The sequence below is a fragment of the Diabrotica undecimpunctata genome, chromosome 5, assembly GCF_040954645.1.
Source record: "Diabrotica undecimpunctata isolate CICGRU chromosome 5, icDiaUnde3, whole genome shotgun sequence".
NCBI lineage: Eukaryota > Metazoa > Arthropoda > Insecta > Coleoptera > Chrysomelidae > Diabrotica > Diabrotica undecimpunctata.
The window spans coordinates 141,888,513-141,912,854 of NC_092807.1; the positions used below are offsets into that span (position 1 = coordinate 141,888,513).

A 24,342-nucleotide genomic window follows, 5' to 3' on the forward strand; every position below is an offset into this window, starting at 1 on the left:
ATATTCGTATACAGTTGAATAAATACCAAAATAAATGCATGCAATAAACATTTCATTTAACTTACGTTTACAGCCGATCTCGGAGAATCCGTAAAAGAGGTTCTGGCAGGCGTCGCAATGAAAACCCTCTACTCCTGGTTTGCAATCACAGATGCCGGTATGCGTATTGCATATTTCAGAAACTGAACCTATTGCATTACAGCTACAGGGTACACACAACGCAGTGACGTTTCCAAAACCTGTCTAAAAATAAATATAAAGTGAATTAAAATTAGATAAACGTATATATTAAAAAGAGTTGGTAGAAAGAAATTATTTATTTAATATTAAGAAATTAAAAAACAATACAAACAATGGAAATATAAAACTATAACTATAAATGACAATTCAAACATTTAGAGATGCACGTCATAGATTTAATGACATTATAACCCACTGGTACAAACTTGATGGCAGGCAAATTCAACTAATTTTTCCTAAAAAAACATATACGTATTTATCACATCGGCTACCGGCTACAGTTTCTTTTTGTCTTTGTTTGTTTCAAGAGTGTGAAAGTATAAGTGTCAGAACTGTACTATAAGTGTCAGACCCATGTGGTGTTGTCCTATAGAAGGTTATATAAGATTTGTTTTTATAGTTGTGAAGTTGGTTAAAATATAAACTGTCTACACTAAATTCTGTTACTTTAGTTTCTCGATTTGATTTTAATTCAAATTGTTGAATATTTTAATTAAATTGTATTATACAACAAAAATGCCGTCTTATTTGACCAGCCATTGCAATCAGTTAATTGCAAATTTAATTAAATATTTTGAGAGTGAAAAGAAGAACGGTAGTCCATTATTACCTACCACTAGAAGCCATAAAAGAGGTATGTAGGTCTCGTATTATTTAAATATATTTAGAAAGTATTTTAGAGCAGATAATACAATAATTATGTATACTAAAAACACTATTTTAGAGAGTTGCATCAGCTTGCAAGTTTAGTATTTCTACTGTGAGCAGAGTTTCTCAACTGCCACAAAAAACGCACCTTTATGTTCTCCACCTAAGAAACGACCGAGACCTGTAAACCTCATTACTAATTGCAATAATGCACCAATAATTCGTAACTGTACCACTGTAATATATATTTCTTTTCATCATAATCAGTAGTTCGACAACCCTTTCTGGGTCCTGGCTTGTTCTAGGATTTCCGCCATTCTGTCCTGTTCCTTGCTTTGTTTTTCCAATTGGTAATCTTAAGTGTTTTCAGATCTTGTTCCACTTGTTCCATGTATCTTAGTTTGGGTCTTCCCTTTGACCTTCTCCCTTCTGGAGTTTGTCTCATTATATGTTTTGGTGTTTCAGTCTCCAACATCTGTTCAACATGGCCTATCCAGCGCAGACGTCCAATCTTTATGGATGTGATGATCTCGGGTTCATTGTATGCTGTGTATAGTTCAAAATTATATCTTCTGCGCCATATGTCATTTTCTTTCACCCCCTTATATATTATGTGTCTAAGGATTTTTTTTTCGAACGTACCTAATAGGTTCTCATCACTTTTCGACAGTGTCCATGTCTCTCTATACAAGGATCGGTTTTATCAGGGTCTTGTATATTTTGCATTTGGTTTTTTTTGTGATGTTGTTAGATCTTAGATGTTTAATTAGTCCATTATATGTTTTATTAGCGATATGTATTCTTCTCTTAACTTATTCACTGACATTGTTATTTGCGGTAACTAGTGAACCTAGATATGTAAAATTTTTCACGCTTTCGATGTTATAGTCTCCTATTGTCAGATTCTGTAGGTGTCTTTGGCCTGTAGATTGGCTGGCCTTCGTGTATTTGGTTTTTATTTCGTTAATGTTTAGGCCACTGTTTTGTGCCGCTCTTTCCATAGCATTAAATGCTTCTATCATCTCTCTTTCGCTTCTAGCTATGATATCGACATCATCTGCCAATGCCAATATTTGTACACTTTTGGTTATTATTGTTCCTCTGGTGTTACCTTTTGACTCTTTAATTATTTTCTCTAATGTTATGTTGAATAGAATACAGTATAGGGCATCTCCCTGTCGTAGGCCCGTTCTCACATGGATTGCATCTGTTAGTGCGTTTTGAATTCGAATTTTGCTTTGTACTTTAAGTGTTTCTTTTACTATATCAATGAGTTGAGTTGGAATATTAAACTCTTTTAGTGCATGGATCAGAAATTCTTGATGGATGCTATCATAGGCACTCTCAAAATCAATGAATAGATGATGTGTGTCTACATTAAATTCACTGGTCTTTTCCAAGATTTGCCTCAAGACGAAGATCTGATGTATTGTGGACTTCTGAGTGCAGAAACCACATTGATATCCCCTAACTATTTGTTCCGCATATGGTCTCAATCGGTAATATACAATACTTGACAGTGAATTTAAATATATTTGTATTGCCTTCATATTATTTGTAATATTTTGTAAATATACATATAAAATTTAATATATAAATAATTGTTGGTTGTAACAATGTCGTTCGTAATTTAAAAATACTGTCTGGAACGCGTTAAGTAATGAACTAAGAGTATATAATATCCAATGTTGCAACAATACAAACATAAAATAAATTTACCTCGCATTCCGAACATATTCTTCCTATAAACTTTTCTTTACATTCGCATTGTCCCGTTACATTATTACACTGCCTTGACACGGACCCGATTGAGTCACATTCGCAAGCCTTGCAATTAAATTGTGACGGTTCTCCATAATGTTCTGGTTTACACTTGTCACACTTCCAACCTAAAAACAAAATGCAATTAGTTATATATATATATATATATATATATATATATATATATATATATATATTAGGATTTTAGAGTAAGGAATAAGTAGTATTAAATATCAGATACCTTCAGTGTTTCCTCTGCAACTAAGGCACTGACCAGTTTTTCTATCACAAGGTCCTCCATTGCAATCACAAGGTTGACAACTATTGCCTATTTCCATTGGATTTCCAAAGAATCCATCATCACAACTGTAATAATGATAATATATTATTGTTCTATCTATCTTAAGAGACTAATAATAATAACAACTTTTTGATGATTTAAAATTAATGGCTTCCACTCGAAACCACCTAGATGAGATGCTAAAAACTGTAGAAAATTTTTCAAATGATATCAGTATGAATTTTGGACTAGACAAGTGCCGTATAATAAACATAGTCAGAGGAAAGGTTCAGCCCGGAGGTTTCGATATGCAAGATGGCCAAAACATCGAGGCAATGGGTGAAAATGATATGTACAAATATCTCGGAGTAAAACAAGCGCGGAAAATTGATCATAAACAAATGAAAACTGAACTAACTTCGGAGTACGTGCGAAGAGTAAGACAACTAAATCGGTCATATCTTAACAGTAAAAATTTGTTTAAGGCATTAAATACGTACGCCTGTTCCGCGCTGAGCTACTCATTTGGTATTATAAAGTGGTCAAAAACGGATATAGAGGGTCTTCAGCGGAAAGTAGGAACACTTCTCACAAAGGCGCAAAAACATCATCCACGTAGTGCAGTAGAGAGAACAACATTACCGCGGTATCAAGGGGGAAAAGGACTTATGGATATAGGCGAGCAATTGGATAAACAAATTGCTAACTTAAGAACTTATTTTCAGGTACAGGCTGAGACATCTACTTTACATCGAGCAATTTGCGTAGTAGATGATACGACGCCGCTTAAACTGAGGGAACAAGAAATGCGCATAAACCACCTGACTAAGCAAGACAAAATGCGCGCCTGGATGAGTAAACCTCTGCATGGGCTACATCTTAATGAGATCAGCCAAGAATATGTCGACAATACAGCGTCGAACTATTGGTTGACATCAGGAAAGATGTTTCCCGAGACTGAGGGTTTCCTACTTGCCATTCAGAATCAGGTTATTCCAATTAAAAATTACCTGAAATATATTGTTAAAGATCCTGAAGTCCAAAATGACAAATGCCGATATGGATGCCAAGCCCAAGAAACCATCCAACATCTTACCGGTGGCTGCCAGGCATTTGTCGGTACTGATTATAAAGAACGTCATGACTCAGTAGGAAAGATTATCCACCAAGAACTAGCTGACAAACTGGGACTTCTCCAAACCGACCATCTTCCTTATTATCAATACGTCCCTGATAGAATGCTTGAAAATGACAACTACAAGCTATACTGGGACCGCACTGTGCTTACAGACCAACCAGTGGCCCATAATAGACCCGATCTCATACTAGTTAATAAAATTACTAGGCAAACAACACTTATTGATGTGGCGATACCCAACACCAATAATTTACGTGTTAAATACAACGAAAAGATCGCCAAATACAGAGATCTAGAAATACAAATCAGGAAACAATGGAGAATGGAAAGTACCCAGACGATACCTATTATTCTTTCTACCACTGGAGTCATCCCGAAGAGCCTCCTAGAAAACATAAAAAAGCTGGGTCTAAATGAACATCTATATAAGATTATGCAGAAAGCTGTGTTACTTTCGACGTCCAGATACGTACGAAAATTTTTGGGAGATATACCGACATACCAAGTCACCTAGAACTCGATAACATGGAAAGAGTCCCACCAGAGCTCAATCCTTTTGATACCGTAGGTATCTGGGATGAGTGAATTTTCCCCTTAGAGGGAGTGTGAGCCGTATGGCTAAATCTGGATAATAACTTTTTCGTTATATTCTGCGATTTAATGAAGCGTATAAATTTAAAACCAGACATTTGACCTATAAGTTGTTTTGAGTAATTCGCAAAAAACAAAAAAAATTTTCTATCTTTAACATAAATTAGATTTGTTAGTAAAAAGATATTTTTATTTACAAATTAGACATGTCTTCTTTTGCACGTGAGAGTTGCATATGTCTGCTGCTGCATCTTAATGAACCTCAACTGATTTTGTATTTCTTATAACATTGATAGCCTCGTGTGTGATACTAACAAAAAAGGGTCGTAATAAAATAAAACTAAATTTGGAAAATATTGCTTTTAATGAATATATAAACAAAAACTAAATTATTAAGTTAATGTCTTCAGTATCAGATAAATGAAATATACTTTCGCCTTCTGTACCTTCAGGACGATCTTCAGGATGGTTGTAACTGGATTTGAGTAACATTCTTTCCTTTCTTGCAGATGCTCGTGGCCTTAGAAAGCACATTTTTATAAAACGGTTCGCCTGTGACATAAACACACCCGTTCTTATTTTTTTTTTGAAAATAGTAATCGTTTAGATGGTTGAAAACAAAAATGTCATGATCCAGGACTTTTAAGAACTTTTTGCATCTCACCTTTTCAGTCACTGGATCAATTAATTATAGTGGCACCTTTAACTTTTCTTTCTATTTGAGCAATTACTCGATCAGGGGGAAGGAAAGAATGACCGACTACAGTATATACGAGTTCTATACACTTTATATGAAGTTTATATGGAGTACAGCATTGTAGCCAATATTGAACCATTTCAACCATTGTGATATTCTTAATCTGGCCCCCACAACCATCAACCACTAAACGCACTTTCTCTACCCATTCATCAAAATTAAGGTTTGTCAATGTATAATAAACAGCGAAAACAATCTTATTTGAACTCCTCTGGCGATCATTCTCTGTCCATATAAACGGTTTTACTATTTCAGGGTTAAGTAGGGACTTTGAATTTCCAGTTACAACTATAAAATTGTACAAATTTATTTGCTTACTAAAATAGAAGGCCGTCTGGAATCTTTGGTAGCGGTAGATTCTTTTGGCAGTCAAAGAAAAATATTGGTACTGTGCGATTGTTTTCTCTTAACTCATAAAACGCTTTACTACGCAGTATGTGTACGGGCTGTTTTGTAATTATCTTCATTTTTTCTTGTGGGTTTGTGATTTTTTAATTTTTTTTTTAAAATTGGTGACATTGTGAACATACATCAACTTTTGGTTATCAAAAACCAATGTTATATTGTCGTATAAAAATAGTTCTGAAGAAGCACTGTCTTTCTTTTAGATGTTCCTCTATTGTAGAAATATACATCTTCCACAGTTTCGATATATTTAGTTCACAAGGCAAATATCGTATCACAACTGTTTTATTCCTGGCATAATGAGTTTCGCAGCAAGTAGTAGATTCAATGAAATGTGTTATAGCTTGCTTTTTATAAATTGATTTTGTTCTGTTTTTTGTGAAGTACTGTCGCCTCCTCTTCTTTCTACTGGCAAAACTCCTGTTTTATGATACTCCTTTTGAAGTGTTAATGGTGTACTTTACACTCACTATTTTTGGTTTATTTAGAAAGTTTTCTTTAATTTTCGTACCAGGCCTCTTTGGATTATTTGTCACTCAGTGCTTCAATACAAACATGTCTTCATAGGATTTCGAATAGGAACGAATATACAGAGGCAATATACGTGAAACCAAATCTTAACTGTCCTTTCCTTTATTTCGGCATACTTTGTATGAGTACAAGAAACCAATTCGCCAAAGATTTTTGCTTAGATTAGGAGATATGTTGTGGGATGCAACTTTTAGATCCTCCATATTTCTATAACATCTTTTGGCATCGTCTGTTTTGCCTTGCAAATTTATAGAAGGCGAAGATTAAAGCAAAAATCTGAATTTTGGTTTCATCAATAGAAATCTTCGGTTTTCTACTTTTGAGATTTATTTAGAAATTATTTTTACGTCATTCAATATTGAAATATTGCTAATATAATAACATATCAAAAGCGACTTTGGATAAACTAGAGATGGTCAGAGCTTGCTGGAAGCTTTAGAGAAGAATTTGTGGAAACAAGGTTATCAAGCAACATTGTAGGCGAGCGACTTATAGATTTGGCATGTTGCTGAAATCAAAGAGCGTGTAGAGAAGAGAAATGGCAAAAAATAAAAAAAAAGGATTTACAAGAAATAAGTAAATTATTTATCAAGGAAATTAGTGAGAAAAAAGGAAAATGAATAAGAACTTTCAGAAACTATTATCAGGGGATCAGGAAATTCGACCAAAATATCAAATATAAAAATAAAACATGCAAAATAGTATTCATTAGATTAGGTAGTTTATATAAAATATTTAGAATAATAACTGATATTACATCGCAAAAAACAACCAAGGATTAAACGTACTAGATACTTTACAGATTCTCACTGAAGACTACTTTATAAAGTTCCTTAAAATAAGGAATTTCGTACCTCTAAAAAAAACCATAAAACTTACATTTCACAGTGATCCCCCGTGTATCCCTTCGGACATTGAGTACAGACGTAATTGCCCTCATCTTCTTCCCTCTCGGCATAGTAGTCGAGTTGACAGCTGGGGCTAAAGTTGTTCTCGTCGTTCTCTAAAGGACAGGCACACTTTTTGCAGTCATCGGGAGTGCCCCGGATTGGATTGCCGTAGAAACCAGGAGCGCAACGTTCACATTTTTCTCCCTATACATTTTAAAACGAAATAAACATACACATAAGATAAATAAAGTTAGGGTAAAAGAAATTATTTATCTGCTACTAGTTTGGGTTACAAAATTTACTGTTTTCCGGTTCAAAGTCACCATTTATTTCTGTATTTTTAGATATCATATTTGAAACATTTTTTTCTACATACAGTAAACAATTAACCTAGTAATTAGGGGTGGCACCAATTGTTGCCAAGATGAGGGAGCCAAGTATCAGAGCCATTTTTATACTATATAAGGAATTTTGTAATGAACAACATGAAGAACCTGTGAAAGAATCATATTATCGATTTATCTTTAACACACAGTTCAATTTGAAATTTCATAAGCCTTATAGTGATACATGTAGTCGCTGTGACAATTTTCAGAACTTCATAAAATATTCTGAAAATAAGGAAATCATTTCAAACGCTAAACGGGATTTAGAACTACATCAGAGAAAAGCTAAGGAAGCAAACGATTCTAAAACATTAGATATTGAAAAATACAAAAATGTTGAGAATACTGTCGTTATTTGTTTCGATTTGCAACAGACATTGCCAACACCATTAAAGCTACTTTACCTTCGTCAACTATGGACGTACAATTTTTATATATACAACTTACTAGACAAAGTCATATGTTTTCATGGAATAAAACAATTGCTGCAAGAGGTTCCCAGGAAATACGCTCATGTCTGATAAAATTTATCAGGTGTCTACCCCTCAAGGTAACAAAGATAGTTGCAAATATTGACTCTTGTGGAGGGCAGAATAGAAACAAAAACATCTGTAAACTGTCATCTTTCAAGCTACTCATATCACCGAGATCCATCACAAGTTTCTGGAACCTGGTCACACCTATAATATGGAGTGTGACCGCAGTTTTGGTTTAATTGAAAAGAAGAAACGACAAATTCCTCAAGTTTTTGTTTCAGCAGATTGGAAACGTGTTATGAAAAATACATTCTTAAAGTTTGTAGTTTACAACAAGACGACAGAGAATTCTTACTCGTTTTCAATCCTATATGAAATAATGAAAGATCCTAAAAAGGATTCCGTTGGTCAAAGTACAAGTTTCAGGTACAAGCATACTTTAAACCAGGATATTGAGTTTTGGATGTCTACTATGGGAAAAGCACAAAGTGGACGTCCATCTTTCCAGCTCTTCAAATTGAACCCTATTAATGACACGACGCTACCAATTAAGGATGCCAAATATAAAAATTTGCTCTTGGACTACATTCCCTTATATCAACACTCCTTTTACCGAAATTTGAAACATACTGGAACATCAACGGCAGATGCAAAATTGGAATTAGCAGAAACAGCTGCCAGCAGAGACGACGCCGACGGGAACGATGTCGAAGAAGATATTTTCTTAGAGTCGGATTACAAATGATACTGTACTTAAAAGTTTACAAAATAAAGTTTAGTTGAATACTTAAAAGATGATTAGTAATAGCTAACATCTGCACTTATACGGTTTTACCAGTAACATGTATAAAGACCACGTAACAGTTCAAGTACATTTTTTCAATAATTAAAAAAAAAAGAATGGATACAGTAAGAGTAATAACACTACACTAGACTTATTTTAGTTTCATCATTCTTAGAATATATAAAACTCAAACAACTTTGACGCTGATATATCAGAACTATAAAAACTGCACTTAAACCCTTTTACGTCTGACTCCCTCAATTATTATCATGTACATGTGTGGCAAGAGTGCATTTTTTTGGGTGAAAAACAATAGAATGGGGTGAAATCCATTTCATTCATACTGTAACTCTTAAAGATCTGAGTGAGATAAGGGGAGAAAAGAAAAACAAGCTATAATTAACTATTCCATATATTAAGGGAAACGTTTTGTTTTGTATTTACAAAATAACATCAGTCCATATTTGTAAGATCAAAGCTGCTCTTAGAAGGAAAAAAGGCTCTTTTAACTTAAAAGCGAATGCCAAATAAAAAATGGCATCTCCTAATAGAGTGAAAAATTAATGTAAAAAGTTAATGAAAAGTGACTTACATGTGAAGTAATATAATTCCGATGGTAAACAAAGCAACCCAGTTTTACAAAAAAATGGTTAAGAAAATCAAAAACTCACATAGTGTATTCGTATTTGACAGATAATAGTAAAATTTACTTAATCCATGTATAAACAGCTTTAATCAGATGTACTTGTAATATAAAAATAGCCTTAAACGTTACACCGAAACGTAAAAAGTTAAAGATCTTCAAGAATTACAGTGTTAGAAGGATTTCACTCCATTCCATTGTTCTTTATTGCTTATTGATTTTGTCGTTGCTCCTTATATATAAGTATATACATATATATATATATATATATATATATATATATATATATATATATATATATAATTTATATATTCGGATTTGACACTAGGTTATAATCGCTTCCTATCCCTGCTGACGTTATTGCGCTTACATCTAAAATTTGGGAAAGAAGTAGCTCTCTAGTTTGGATTGATATAATATGTAGTTTAACATATTCAGAAATCGGTAGTTTCTAGGGAAAAAAATGCAACGGAAAGACAATTGGTCTACAGTATAAAAAAAATGCAAATCATGAAGGTGACCATATGACTAGAAGTAGTACCTATTACATGTTTAAAAAATGTAAAAAAAATCCAAACCTATCCAATCTCGTCACTAGTATTTTACTTTTATTTACCAATTTCAAATTACAAACTATAAATAAAAAAAGAATTCTTTATATGTAAAAAAATAAAGTAAATTATTTAGAGTTTTTCAAATCAGATTCCATTGTATTTCAAAACGTACTGTCGCTAAATCAAGTAACCACTTTCAATTTCATAATAGATGTTTTACGAAATTACCATAGTGTTGTGCTGACAGGAACATTCCCCTGTATCAGAGTTGCAGGATGGAGAGTGACCATTACAATCACATTTGACGCAAAAGCTTTGCTCGATGTTGGTTGTCGTCATGTTAGGGAGAATTCGAACGTAGCCAAATGAACAAGATTCGCAGGATAATCCAGTGTAACCTAAAATAATAAAAGCGTGTTTAGAAATGTGTCTACAATAAATTTTCTAATCGTTTCGAGAACTCAATAAAAAAGTAATATTTATCGTAAACCATTTGAAACAGGCATATTTAAAATGCCCTTGTCAAGAAAAAATATATTCCCTTGTAAATATTAGTTATAGTTATAGTTTAATCTTCAAAACCTATGAAATTTTGATTTTGAGATTTGGCAACAAATATGAGGCATTTGAGATATGTATAAAACACGCTGAATTTAAACTTTTATATTACTATTGATCTCATATCACGGGAAATGCTTCCACGAAGACGGTATTGGGTGAAATTTATAGCATTGTTTCAAAAAACGTACCTGTGCAATTAAAAATATCAGTTTTAAACGTTTTAGATCGTTTGTAATGCGAAAGTTTAAATTCAGCGTTTTTAGGCATATTTTAAATGCCTTGTATTTTTTTCCAAATCTTAAAATCGAAATTTCATAGGTTTTGAAGAATAGACTGTAACAATGAAAATTAATGGAAGCGTTAATGGAAGCGTTAAATATTATTGATATCATCATGAGAAATGTACAAAATGGCAAATATCGCTTTTTGCGAGAGGTGTTACCCAGGAGCGGTAATAACTTTTTTCTAAAATATCATTGTAATTGATATAAGAATATATAATATTATTAAATTAATTAAATAAAGTGTATATTTATTTATAAAATGTGGTTTGAATTTTTGACTCCGATGGGAGTCATGCGCACCTGGCTAAGAATTTTTGGTGTATCGCTGACTGGTTCCGATAGGCACACGGCAAATTAGAACGTTTTTCTAGAAAAATAATTATATAACGGAATTTTAGAAATAAGTTTATTTATTTTATAAAATACAGAAAGATTCACATATTGAATTGATTTTGATTCACATATAAGCATTTCAAAGCATTCAACACAAAATCCGAGTTGATCAGGATATTTTTTGTAGTGATATGTTGTCTGCTTTCTAATTTTGTTTTCGAAGTGTATTTTGCAACGCTTTCTCTTTGTTCGTCCCGTATTAACCATAGGAATTTTTAAAATACTATGTCTGGAGGCAGGAATATTTCCTGTTTTTCACACTTTGAAGATCCCGGCATACTTTTTGCCATTTTAAATCAAGAAACTACCACAACAAAGAACTTGTAAAATTTTTTGACACTTTAAGTTCTCACTTACACCCTGACAAACATTAACTAATTAAAAATCAACGCCAAAAAATTGATTTGGCGCGCACAACTGATATTCAAAATCGCTGGTCGCTTTAAGCGTTTAGATAACTGTAGATAATGTTGTTCTGCCAGGAATTATTTTTTTTCCCACGCCTTTTTATATATTTTTTTATAGCCAGTTGATTCCTTCTCCCATGTACTTTACCATTTCCGGTTCAATTTCATCATCTCCAACTGCCTTGCCTATTTTTATATTTGATAATCCATCTAGTACTTCTTCTCTACGTATTTGCTCGAGCTCTATCTTTTCTTTGCCTGCATTTATTACATTGTCTTCCTTTATTACTTCGGTGTAAATTTTTTTCTCATAATATTGTTTCCATACCCTAGCTATTTATTCTGTTTTTTTTTTGTATTTGCTTTGATGTATCTCTTACTGCGTTTATGTTTTTTCCTCCCCTCATGTGTCGTATTGTCGTCCAAAAGTTTCTATTATTTGTTACATATACTTCTTGTAGTTCTTCTCCGAATTCTTTCCATGATTTTGCTTTTGGTTGTGTTTCTGTCTTTTTTACCACTCGTCCCTGCCTGTAATATTTTTCTTTATCTTCTTCTAATCCCGTTCCGATGTATTTTGTCCATGTCATTTATTTCTTTTTTATTTCTGCCTTCACTTCATTATTGAATCATCTTGTCTTTTTCGGCTGTTGATTACATTTTTTGATTCCACACACTTCAGTTGCTGTTTTCTTTAACACTTCACTGTAAGTATTCCATCTTTCTTCCATTGTCCATGTTTCTTTTTGGCCCTCTATTTGTATCAATCTTTTTGGTTAGTTTAATTTTTGATAAGTTCCCGCACATTTTTTATTTTGAGTTTGTTTACCTTTACTTTCTTGTACTCTTTTCTTTCCACGTCCTCCATTTTTTTCATCTTCAAATTGGCAGTGACTATGATGTGTTGTGTGGATAGTTACGACTCTTTTTCCGTTAAGATGTTTTGTATGTTTTGTTTTCGGTAGGTTTCTCGTATAGATTATATAGTCGATTAAGCTTTTCGCATTTCTCTCTTCAACCACAAATGTATATCTGTCTTCAATAGTTTGTTCGCTGAATGTGCTTTCTATTATCATGTCATTCATGTGGCAGAATTCTAGCATTTTAGTTTTATTTCTATTTAATGTTTATTCCCCATAGTGTCCAATACATTCTAATCCCCTATTTACGTCCTTACCTACTCTTGAATTCCAATCTCTTAAGATAATTTTTTTCTTGTCTCTTTTAATTTGTCTAATGCATTTTGGAGTTTGTTGTAGAGTTCTATCATTGTTTCTTCTGCATTTTCTTCTGTTGGTCCGTATATTTGTACTATTCCTATCTAGTCTTTTAATTCTATTTGGGCTGTAATTATTATAGATGATACTGCTTCTCAGTTTGTTATCCTTGATTATATTTTTTTATTTACTTTATATATATATATATATATATATATATATATATATATATATATATATATATATATATATATATATATATATATATATATATAACGATATAACGAGTTTATTACAGCTGCCGCCGTTTCTCGCAACCTAGCTTCCAACGCTTGCGATCGTTCCAGTCATCTACTTGTAGACCTCTATCTTCCATTGCACCTTTTAGTTCTTGTCTCCACGATCTTCTTGGTCTTCTCTTTTTCCTGCGGTTGGTGGGGATCCGCTGTAACATTCTCTTTGGTCATCGTTGATCATTCATCCTTTCTACATGGCCATACCATTTCAGCCTTTTGCATTCTATAGTTTCCAGGACGTCAATGTCTATGCTCATACGCTCTCTGATTTCAGTATTCCTTACTCTATCTCTTCTAGTGAGTTGGTAACATCTTCTTCAATAATTCATTTCCATTGCTTTTATTTTGGATGCGTCATTTTTATTTATTACACAAAGCTCTGAACCATATGTAGCAATGCTTTCTATGATACTTTTGTATATCCTAATTTTTGTGTTTCGGGTGATGTGGTTATTCCAAAGTATACTATTTAGTTGACGTATTGCTGAATTTCCTTGACCAATTCTAGTAGCTATTTCTTTTGTATTCCGACCATTGTTTGTAATGTTTACACCGAGATATTTATAGCTATCAGTATTTTGAATTTGTTTGCTTCCTAGTTCTAAGTGCTTTCCTTCACCTCCCACTACTAAGTACTCTGTTTTTGATGGATTAATTGATAAGCCCCACTTAGTATATTCTTCATCTATTTTTCGTAACATGTAGTGGATATCATCTTGATCTTCTGCAAGTATTACTTGGTCATCAGCAAAATGCAAGCTGTACAGTGTATGGTCTTCAATTTTAACACCCATAGGTTCAAATTTTCTTTTCCAAATATCCAAAACCCCCTCCACATAAATCTTAAAGAGTGTAGGTGCAATGCAGCAGCCTTGGCGAAGTCCTCTGGTCACTTTTTTATTTACTTTTATACCTACTCCTTATGCTCTGTGTCCCTGCGGTACTTCGGAAACATATAGGCCATATTTCTCGTTGATATTGATATGTCCTCTCCCTATCTTTTGTTTCGCTTATTCCCATTATTTGTACATCCATTTTGTCCACTTCTTCTAAACTTTTTGTTTAATTTATAAAAATATTTATACACAACGGAACTCATTGAGTTCTATATTACGTTTAATTCGGAATGGCAAAGAATAGTCGCACTACCACATGTGCACGAGCAACTTCGTCCGTGACATACTTTCCTCTTCAACGGAATGATATTAATGCACATTCATCCAAAAATCAGTAACAACTTAATGTGTAATTAAAAAGCTTCGGAATTTGTCGGAAAATAACAGCCTGAAAATAAAAGTCTGACCTTAAACACTTACAGTGAAAATCTAAAATTTTTATATCGATGTCCTGTTTTCAAACAGAAGAATAACAATGTAAATTCGATTTTAAAATTAGTATTACAATAAAATTAAAGTGGCATTGACGATGCAGAGCTTAGCAGAAGAATCATCCTAGCCAATAGGGCATACTTTGCTATTGTATGAGCCCGATATTTAAATCACGTGACGCATATTAAAGAACTAAGATACGAATCTACAAGACCATAATCCGACCGATAGTGAGCTGTGGATATGAAACTTGGGAGATGATTCAAAAATAGGTAAACCGCATAGACATTTTTGAAAGAAAGGTCCTCCCTCCTCCATCTTTTCTCCTTCGTAAGGATGTAGTGGGGTCATGTAATTTGTTTGACTATTTCTGGTCAATTATCTCTCTCCTGTGCGTGTTGTTTTTTTGCTTCGGAGAATGAGTAACCAGTCATATCCTTTATTTGGTCCGACCATCGTATTGAAGATCTTCCTCTGGATCTTTTACCCGCTAGGTTACCTTCAACTATCATTCGCTCCATGTCTTCTCTTCTTTTATTTATATGTCCAAAATATCTCAGTATATTTTGGTTGATAGTTGTGATGAGTCTAATTTTTATGTTAAGTTCTGCTAGAATTAAGTTATTTATGCAATGGGCGGTCCATAGTATGCGCAACATTCTACGGTAGACCCACATTTCAAATGCCATTATACACTTTGAATCGGCTTTTTTTATTATCCAAGTTTCTGAAGCATAGGTGGCGATAGGAAATATCAATGCTCGAACAAGGCGTAATTCTGTGTTTTTTGTGAAGTCAGTGTTCTTCCAAATTTGGCTGTTGCCGATCTGGCCATTGTGAAGCGTAGACGGATCTCGCCTTCGCATTATCCAGTGTTGGTAATAACGGAGCCTAAGTATCTAAATTGCCTGACCACTTCGTAACCTGCCATGTCTCTTATCTCTGCTTGGTTGTTTCTGATTCTATCGATGATCACCACTTTGGTTTACTGTATATGTATTTTCAAACCATAATCTGTACTCACCGTGCCTAGCCTATTCATAATTTGTTCCAGTTCTTCTGGTGATGACGCCAATATTACAGTGTCATCAGCATAACGTAGGTTTTTGATTTTTCTTCCTACTATCGTTGCTTCACCTTGCCATTCCTCAAAAACTTGACGCATAATATGTTCACTATGTATATTGAATAGAATAGGGGATATTATGCATCCCTGTCGAACTCCCGATTTTTATTTGAAGTTTTTCGAAAGCACATTATTAACTCTTCAATAGAATAGGGGATATTATACATCCCTGTCGAACTGCCGATTTTAATTTGAAGTTTTTCGAAACCACCTTATTAACTCTTACATTAGCAGTATTATTTACATATAGTTTTTGTAATAAATAGATAAGATGTTCTGGCGTACCCATTTCTCGAAAGTATATGCCATAGTTTATCCCATTGTACGGTATCGAAGGGCTTGGAATAGTCAACAAAGCATAAATAGATTTCTACGTTAAATTCTCGAGATTTTTCGATAATTTGGCGAATATTAAGAGTATGTTCTCTTGTTCCTCTACCTGGGACGAATCCGCATTTTTCTTGGGGAACTTGTGGTAAGAGAATTGATTTTAGTCTTTCATTGATGATGGTTAGAAGTACTTTGCTCGCGTGTGATATCAATGCTACTGTACGGTAATTACTGCCATCCTTCGGTGAACCTTTTTTATATATGGAGAAAAACGTGAGCTAACCCCAGTCATTTGGCCACTTTCTGGTATATCAGATCTCATTGCAAATTCTAAGCATTACTTCCGTCAATAATTCTCCCATTTCTTTGAGTGTTTCAGCTGTTATTCGATTTTTTTCTTCTGCCTTTCTGAATTTTAGCTTTTAAATCTGCTTTTAAAAGAAAGGTACTGAGACGAATATTAGGCCCTATAAATGAGAACAATAGGTGAAGAATCAGATACAATTATGAAATATATACTACTACTACTATCGGTTCACAGCGTTCTCCGACGCCTTTCGACTCCTAACCGTCATTCTTCTCTATTTAACCATAGGCCTGGAGGGATTCTTTCTTCTAGTTCTTTTTCAATTCCCTCTCTCCAGATTCTTCTCGGTTTTCCTCTTTTTCTTTTTTTTTGTGGTGTCCACGTCAAAATCTGTTTCGGAATCCTGTCATCTGGCATTCTCTGTACATGGCCGTATCATATTAACTGTTTTGTTTTTATGTTATCAACTATTGTATGCTTGACTGCCATCATTTCTCGTATTCTCTCATTTGGTATCCAATTCTTCTTGATTTGCCTGCTGCTCTTCTCCAGAAGTCCATTTCTGTTGTTAGTAACAGTTTCTCTGTTCTTTGTTTCATTGGCCAAACTTCACTGCCATATGTGATTACACTTTTAAATATGGTGTTGTATATGAGTTGTTTGTTCGCTTTAGATATTGGTTGGTCCCACAGAATATCGCTCATCATGGATATGGCTTTTCTACCCTGTATATTTCTGTCTTTTATAGCAGCATCGAGTGTTCCATCTTGAGTTATCTTCATACCCAGGTACTTGTATTCATCACATTGTCTAATTTATACCCCATCGTCTAATATAATGGACTGCTTTGTCCCTCCAATACACATGGTTTCAGTTTTCTTAATGTTGACTTCGAGACCCCATTTGTTATATTCTTCTATAAGCTTCTAGAGTCAAGTCAATCAGTATTTGGTCATCAGTGAAACATAAGGTGTACAGTATAGTCTCGTCGTTGAGAGGGATTCCCATGCATTTTCTTTTCCACAGCTTGAGTGCTTGTTCCAGATATGAAATATATGATAATGTATAAACTCCTTTATCTTAGTACGTCCGCCTACAGCGTCCTCAATGGCAGACCATGTATTTAGGATACAGGAAAACAGGCTTCCAAAAAACTGTTAAATGCAAGAATGCAGGGGAAGAGACCTATTGGAAGAACAAGAAAGCGATGGGAAAATGACGTGGACGAGGACGCTAGAAATCTCACTATCAGTCGATCCTGGAGGACAATGACTACTGACCGTAACGGATGGAGGGGTTTGATGAGGGAGGCCAGGACTCGAATTGGGCTGTAGCGCCATAGGATTGATGGACTTTTAATTTTTAAAACAACATGTATAATAATTAATGACATCGAAGCATGTACTACGAAATATAAGGTTTAAACTGAATTTAGGCTTTAATTAAAATATGAACGCTTTGGTTTATTCCAACTCTGTACAACGGATCTCCAAATTATCATCACGTGCTAATGCGTGCTTATGTTTTTACGATGTGTATCTTGAAAGCGTACACTGCATAAAAACTTTGGAGAAATCAACCGTTTTAGAATATAGATTTGATTGTCAAGAGACAGTCATACATATTTCTAAGTCTCCACTAATAGATCTAACGGGAAGTTAGGTAAAAAAGACAGTTATGAACTCTTCCATTAGGTAGTACAGTACACGCGTGATACCCCGGCATTTTGCAATCCGACACGCTCGGCAGTCCGACGTACCTCTCGTCAAGGTTGCCGCCGTGTCTACTTTCTTATCGGATGCTTCAGCACAAAACGCTGACTCTCAAAAAGATACTTATATGAGATATTATTAAGAGATGCGAGTGTGGTGCCGACTGCGATATCTAGATTCTATGATATTAGTGATGATACAGATATTAGTGATGATACAGTGTACGATATTAAGAAAAACAAAAACAAAATCGAAAAATTTATGAAATCTGTAAATAATGATTCTAAAGACAGAAAAACCCTTAAAATGAGTGAATTTTCTGATATTGAAAAAGTTCTGCACATCTGGTTTAAACAACAACGAAGCAGACAAGCTCCTATTTCAGGTAACATTTTAAAAAATAAAGCTCAGTTTTTTATCGGGAATGAACCAGTGGCGGCTGGTGTGGTAAAATTTTGGGTAGGCCAAGCCAGCAAATTACATAGCTATGAGTAATCAGTGACGGATCCAGAGGGAGGGGTCACGGGGTCATGACCCCCCCCCCCCTAACTAATTTTTTAATGATTTCTCTGTTCATTTTAACTTCTGCGTTGTATCTAATTTTTGCGATTTTTGATTTTTCGTCTAGCAAATCGCGAATAGAAAACGCCCTCTTCTGTATATCCTTAAAGGACAGGAAATTACTTAAATGTTCCTTGCAACTGGAATGTTTTTTTAAGGAGGCAGACATGTTTTTTAAATCAAAGTATCCTTCACAATTCTATATACATTTCTTATTAGAAAATAACAAACACGGCCAACAATATAGTCTGTTTTTCGTAATACTTCCAGACAACCATTTGTAGACATTATACCAAGAGCAATTAAAAGTACGCACCTTTTTCCCATCTTTTTGGTCAATACGCAATGTTGGAGTAGGCCTTTCATTCATAATAATTTTTTTTCTATCAATTTCAGTTCTTCTAGATAATGGCGATTCCAATAGTAAAAAAAACAATGTCCAAAGACTCACTATCAACATTACTATTTATTACTGCAACCTGGTAAAGCGTCATAAAAACTTATTTTTATGTATCAGTTATAAAATAATCTCACGTGATTTTCTTCGAATTTTACGAATTTTTTAAAATTTATTTGGGCAACCGTGCAATTGTTTGCAATTATGTTGTTTGTTTAAAAATATGTTACAATAATTATAGATTATGTTACATATTTTTTTATCATAACTTAAAAGAAAATTTATATTACAATTCGATAATTACGTGACAATTAAGTGACAACGATGGTCATCGTAGGCCCGATCGTCTGGTGCCTAAACAGCAAGCATAAACACGACAATCGTACCCCCGTACGATTTTGTACGGGGATCTTATGTGAGCTGGGTCGGCCAGTTACGATCGGGCCTATTAATGATATTTAAAATGCCTGGATACGATTCGATGCTTTCTGTGGTAATATAATAACTTAGTTGTTTTAACGGACGCTAATGTATTGAGTGATTTACACACATAAATATATACAATTACCTACCAGAAGGACAGGAACACCGCTCTACACTGCTGTATCCATATTCATCATCATCAATATTTAAGGCAGCTTCCTCCAATAATGATTCAATCTGGTCAGTATGAAATGTAGATCTTAGTAACACGTTAGAAACATTACTAAGTAATTTCAAAAATTCATTTCTTGTCACTAATGCACCATGGTAAACAGTACTATTAATCTTTGTAACGTCCCGTATATTTTGTGGAATGTGATACCAGCCTATTTCGTTAAGTTTCAATTGGAATGTCATCTTGGACGAAGTATGAATATCGTCACCGTAACCTATTTTCATCCCATTTCCTAAAACAAACAAATCATGTATGTATAAATTTCGACCTAAAATGCAACAATTTTATTGGTAATTACTTTACTATTTTCATGCTATTTTAGAGACTATTTCACTAGACTATTTTTAACTGATAAAACGTCATAGCAACGCTACGTCTCCTACTGGACCATTTTTATTAATCTAACCTAAAGCAATTCCTTTGTCTTTCTAAGACATATTTGCTTACCTATAAGAACAATATTTGGCCCTCTAGTCGGTTCGCCACTGGTGTCTCCCCTCATCACCACCCACTGAACTTTGAATAGAAAGTTGGAGTTGTAAGCCTCGAGTTTGTTACCCAAATATTCTTCAGGTGCCAGCCAGTAAAAAGATCTTGTCCCCATTCCGTCACCGCTATTCCCTGAAAAGTCTCCGTAGTTACCCAGCGAAAAAACACTTTGACCGTTCCAGTTTGGTTTTACCACTTTTGTTACTTTTAAATCGGTTATCATCCATTCTTTAAGAGAATTTACCTAAAATTTTAAACAAGATGAAAATACAAGAAAATATACGTACATTTAAATACAACTACTAATATAAATTAACTTTTTAATAAAAAACTAAAGATAATTTTATAGAAAAATGTAATTAATTTCGGAATAAATCACGAAACGAAACCCGAAGATTTCTAATCGTCGAAACCAAATTCAGATTTCTGCTTTAATCTGTGCCTTCTAAAAATTGCAAGACGAGACAGACGATGATAAAGATGTAATTAGAGACATGGGGAATCTAAAATTGCATTCCACAACATATCTCCTCAATTAGTTTCTAGTACTCATAAAAAGTATACCGAAATAAAAGGAAAGACAGTTAAGATTTGATTTCACGTACAGTGCGTTTGTGTATCTGCTTATACGTATTTCATCCTAAAAGGAATCTTCGGAGCGGCTATTCACAACCGCTCTGAACGTGAAAACAATCTTTTCTGTCATAATAGAAGCACAAATGGCTTCGATATGGACGCATTAGCGATATCTGATGATAAATCACGAAACGGAATCCGAATATTTCTAATTGTCGAAACCAATTTCAGATTTCTGCTTTAGTATGTGCCTCCAAGCACAAAAGGAGAAACAACGCGGAAGACTGTTGAGTTTAATATTCATTTTTGTAATAGTATTAATCTTAGCTCTAGGTTTAAATATATATATATATATATATATATATATATATATATATATATATATATATATATATATATATATATATATATATATATATATATATATATATATATATATATATATATATATATATATATATATATATATATATATATATATATATATATATATATGTTTGTTTTGAGGTTTCCGCGGGAGCTATATGTGCTGTCACTATTTTTCCGGGTTTGACTCCGCGTTGTAAAATGCTGGTTTTCTTGAAAACCATTGTTTTGGCGACGTTTCGGCAAGGTCTCACTTGCCATTCTCAAGCCTGGTGGAACTACTTCTCGTCGTTACTCGATTAGTACTAATTACTAATTAGTACTAATTAGTACTAATCGAGTAACGACGAGAAGTAGTTCCACCAGGCTTGAGAATGGCAAGTGAGACCTTGCCGAAACGTCGCCAAAACAATGGTTTTCAAGAAAACCAGCATTTTACAACGCGGAGTCAAACCCGGAAAAATAGTGACAGCATATATATATATATATATATATATATATATATATATATATATATATATATATATATATATAAAGTAAACGTTAAATAGTGGGTTTGCAGCAATAAAAAATGAAACGTGTACTCTTTTAAATTTTTATTCCAAGCTTTCGGACATTGGTTATATCCTTCATCAGGGAGCTACAAATGTAATTAATAAATTGTTGGCGTGGGTATAATTAATTAAAAATTGTTTCTACTTACAAACTTAATGAGGTTGTAATTTTTAATTAATTATACCAACGCCAACAATTTATTAATTACATTTGTAGCTCCCTGATGAAGGACATAACCAATGTCCGAAAGCTTGGAATAAAAATTTAAAAGAGTACACGTTTCATTTTTTATTGCTGCAAACCCACTATTTAACGTTTACTTCCTTACGTTGTCAGCAAATACTTCTGGTTCATTATATATATATATATATATATATATATATATATATATATATATATATATATATATATATATATATATATATATATATATATATATATATACTGTTTTGGATGGGTTGGAGTCAATAAAAGGGCTATTGGTTAACTATTTTTTTATTCTCGAGCTTTCAATTGTGTTTACAATTATTATTAAGAGCTAAAAAAGATAAAATACTTACAAGGTTGAACTAAAAAGAAAAAACAATTTTTGTTAATTTACCAAATAAAAATTAGTTTAGTAAGTAAAAATTACTGCTTACATCTTCAAAATATTTAATACAAAAATGTTTTAATCTAATAAATGTTATAAATTTTTATAATTTTGAAAACATTTTTTTTTATACAAAAATAATTGAATTTATAAATAAGTTCAAATAGCAACCAATTACAAATAGCCTCAATGTCATAAATGCCAACATAAAATTTTTATTTTTGACCATTATATTGCCAAAAGTAAAATTTCGTTTAAACATTCTTTTTTGTTTAGTAACAAAAAGAAGAAGATTTATTCACTGTTGACAGATGTCTGAAAGAATGTAACAGATATATGGAGAATTAAATATGACATTTTACAAGTTTTATATATAAATCATAAAGAAAGAATATAATTATAAATTTTGCTTAAATTTTGAATTTCTAATCTTTTGTTTAAACTATTATCACTTTTGCTAATACAAACCATTTTCAAAAAAGTCCTTTTAAATTTATTACTTTCACTACATAAAATTTTAATGTTATCAAAATCCATAATATGGTCTTTATTGATTACATGTTCTGCCAAAGCACAAGATGGTTTTTTAATTCTGCAATCACTTTTGTGAGAAATAATGCGATTTGAAAGATTTCTTCCGGTCTCACCAACATATTCAGCCTCACACTGAGTACAGCTAATGCTGTATACTAAATTCGTTTTTTAAATTTGTCTATAGGATATTTAGTTTTAGAATATAAAGATGAAATAGTTTTGATGTTCTTTGTTGCTATTTTTATATTGTCAATAACCTTTAGTGTTTGTATTAATTTAGGTGTTAATGATGGTATAAAAGGTAGTGAATGATAATAGATGTTCTGATTGTTAGATACAATGTTTTGAGATTGAGCAAAAAATGGTGTTAAATTATTTATATTACCAATATTAAAAAAAAGCATCCTATGTAGCATATCTGGAGGATAAGAGTTTTCAATTAGAATATTTTTTAATAATTGAAGATCTTCTTGTAGATAATCTGGATGAGAAAGTTTTAAAACACGTTCTTTTAATCCTGTTATAAGGTTCATTTTCATCTTATTTGGATGGTGAGAGTTATAGCTTATAAATCTATTACTACATATGGGTTTTCTGAACCATCTGGTTTTCAACATATTGTCTGTATTTCTTACAATTCTCATGTCAAGGAATGGTAGAGAATTATCTACCTCTTCCTCAACTGTAAATTGTATATGTTGATTATGACTGTTGAAAATGTTGACTGTTTCATTAATTTTGTGTTTAGGAAGTGCCAAAACTAAATCATCTACATATCTCTTAATAAAAGGAATGAAAAAAGTGCAATTACTGATACAATCACTGATAACATCATCCATGACGTAGCTACTTAGAATGGGTGAAAGACTAGATCCCATAGGACTACCAAAAATTTGTTTATAAAATACACCATTAAATATAAAAATATTAGAATCAAAAACAAAGTTGATAAGTGTTTTGAAATGTAATAAGTCAATATTAGTGTGTTGTGAAATCTCATTCCAATGTTTTTCAACACTATGTATTTTTGGCAGAGCATAAAATATATACTTTACGTTTTATTATATACCTTTATTGACTCCAAATTATTTTTAATTTTGTATTAACAAATTTACTTTTGCTTCGTACTATATATTTCTGATATTGTATATCAGCATATCCAGTAAAAGCTAAAATTTAAAAATGGAATGCACAACCATTTAATTTCCAACCTATAGTTGCTAGAGATGAAAGAGGTATTTCGAAATTTATTTCAGCTCATTACTTTAACAAAGAACTATACCCACCGACGCCCTTTGTTGGTACGCTGTCCGTGGAAAGTCGCAATTAGATTTTCCTGTGTTACAATGAAGTTTGCTTGGGCTTTTGTGCGCTTCATGTTTTGGAATAAACCGTATAATTTTAATTTAAACAGTAGTTACAGGGGAAAGTGTTTAAATATTTGATTTAAATTATTGAACCAAGCTTGAATTAAGAAGGTTGGTGTTAATTTAACAATGGCGTGCTATTATGTCAACAGGTATAAAAATAGCCTTAAATATATATATATATATATATATATATATATAT

At 32.9% G+C, this 24,342-nt stretch overlaps 1 protein-coding gene across 1 annotated transcript in view; it reads right to left on the bottom strand.

Annotated features, from left to right (window-relative positions):
• Positions 1-24,342, bottom strand: part of wb (wing blister) — a 600,221-nt gene that overhangs the window by 282,459 nt on the left and 293,420 nt on the right. The window contains exons 8-14 of the mRNA XM_072533566.1: positions 20,109-20,394; positions 19,576-19,893; positions 10,313-10,482; positions 7,231-7,445; positions 2,891-3,015; positions 2,608-2,777; positions 66-243 (exon numbers count right to left, since the gene is read on the bottom strand). Coding sequence (XP_072389667.1) covers positions 66-243; positions 2,608-2,777; positions 2,891-3,015; positions 7,231-7,445; positions 10,313-10,482; positions 19,576-19,893; positions 20,109-20,394 — 1,462 coding nt within the window. The remainder of the gene's footprint in view (positions 1-65; positions 244-2,607; positions 2,778-2,890; positions 3,016-7,230; positions 7,446-10,312; positions 10,483-19,575; positions 19,894-20,108; positions 20,395-24,342) is intronic.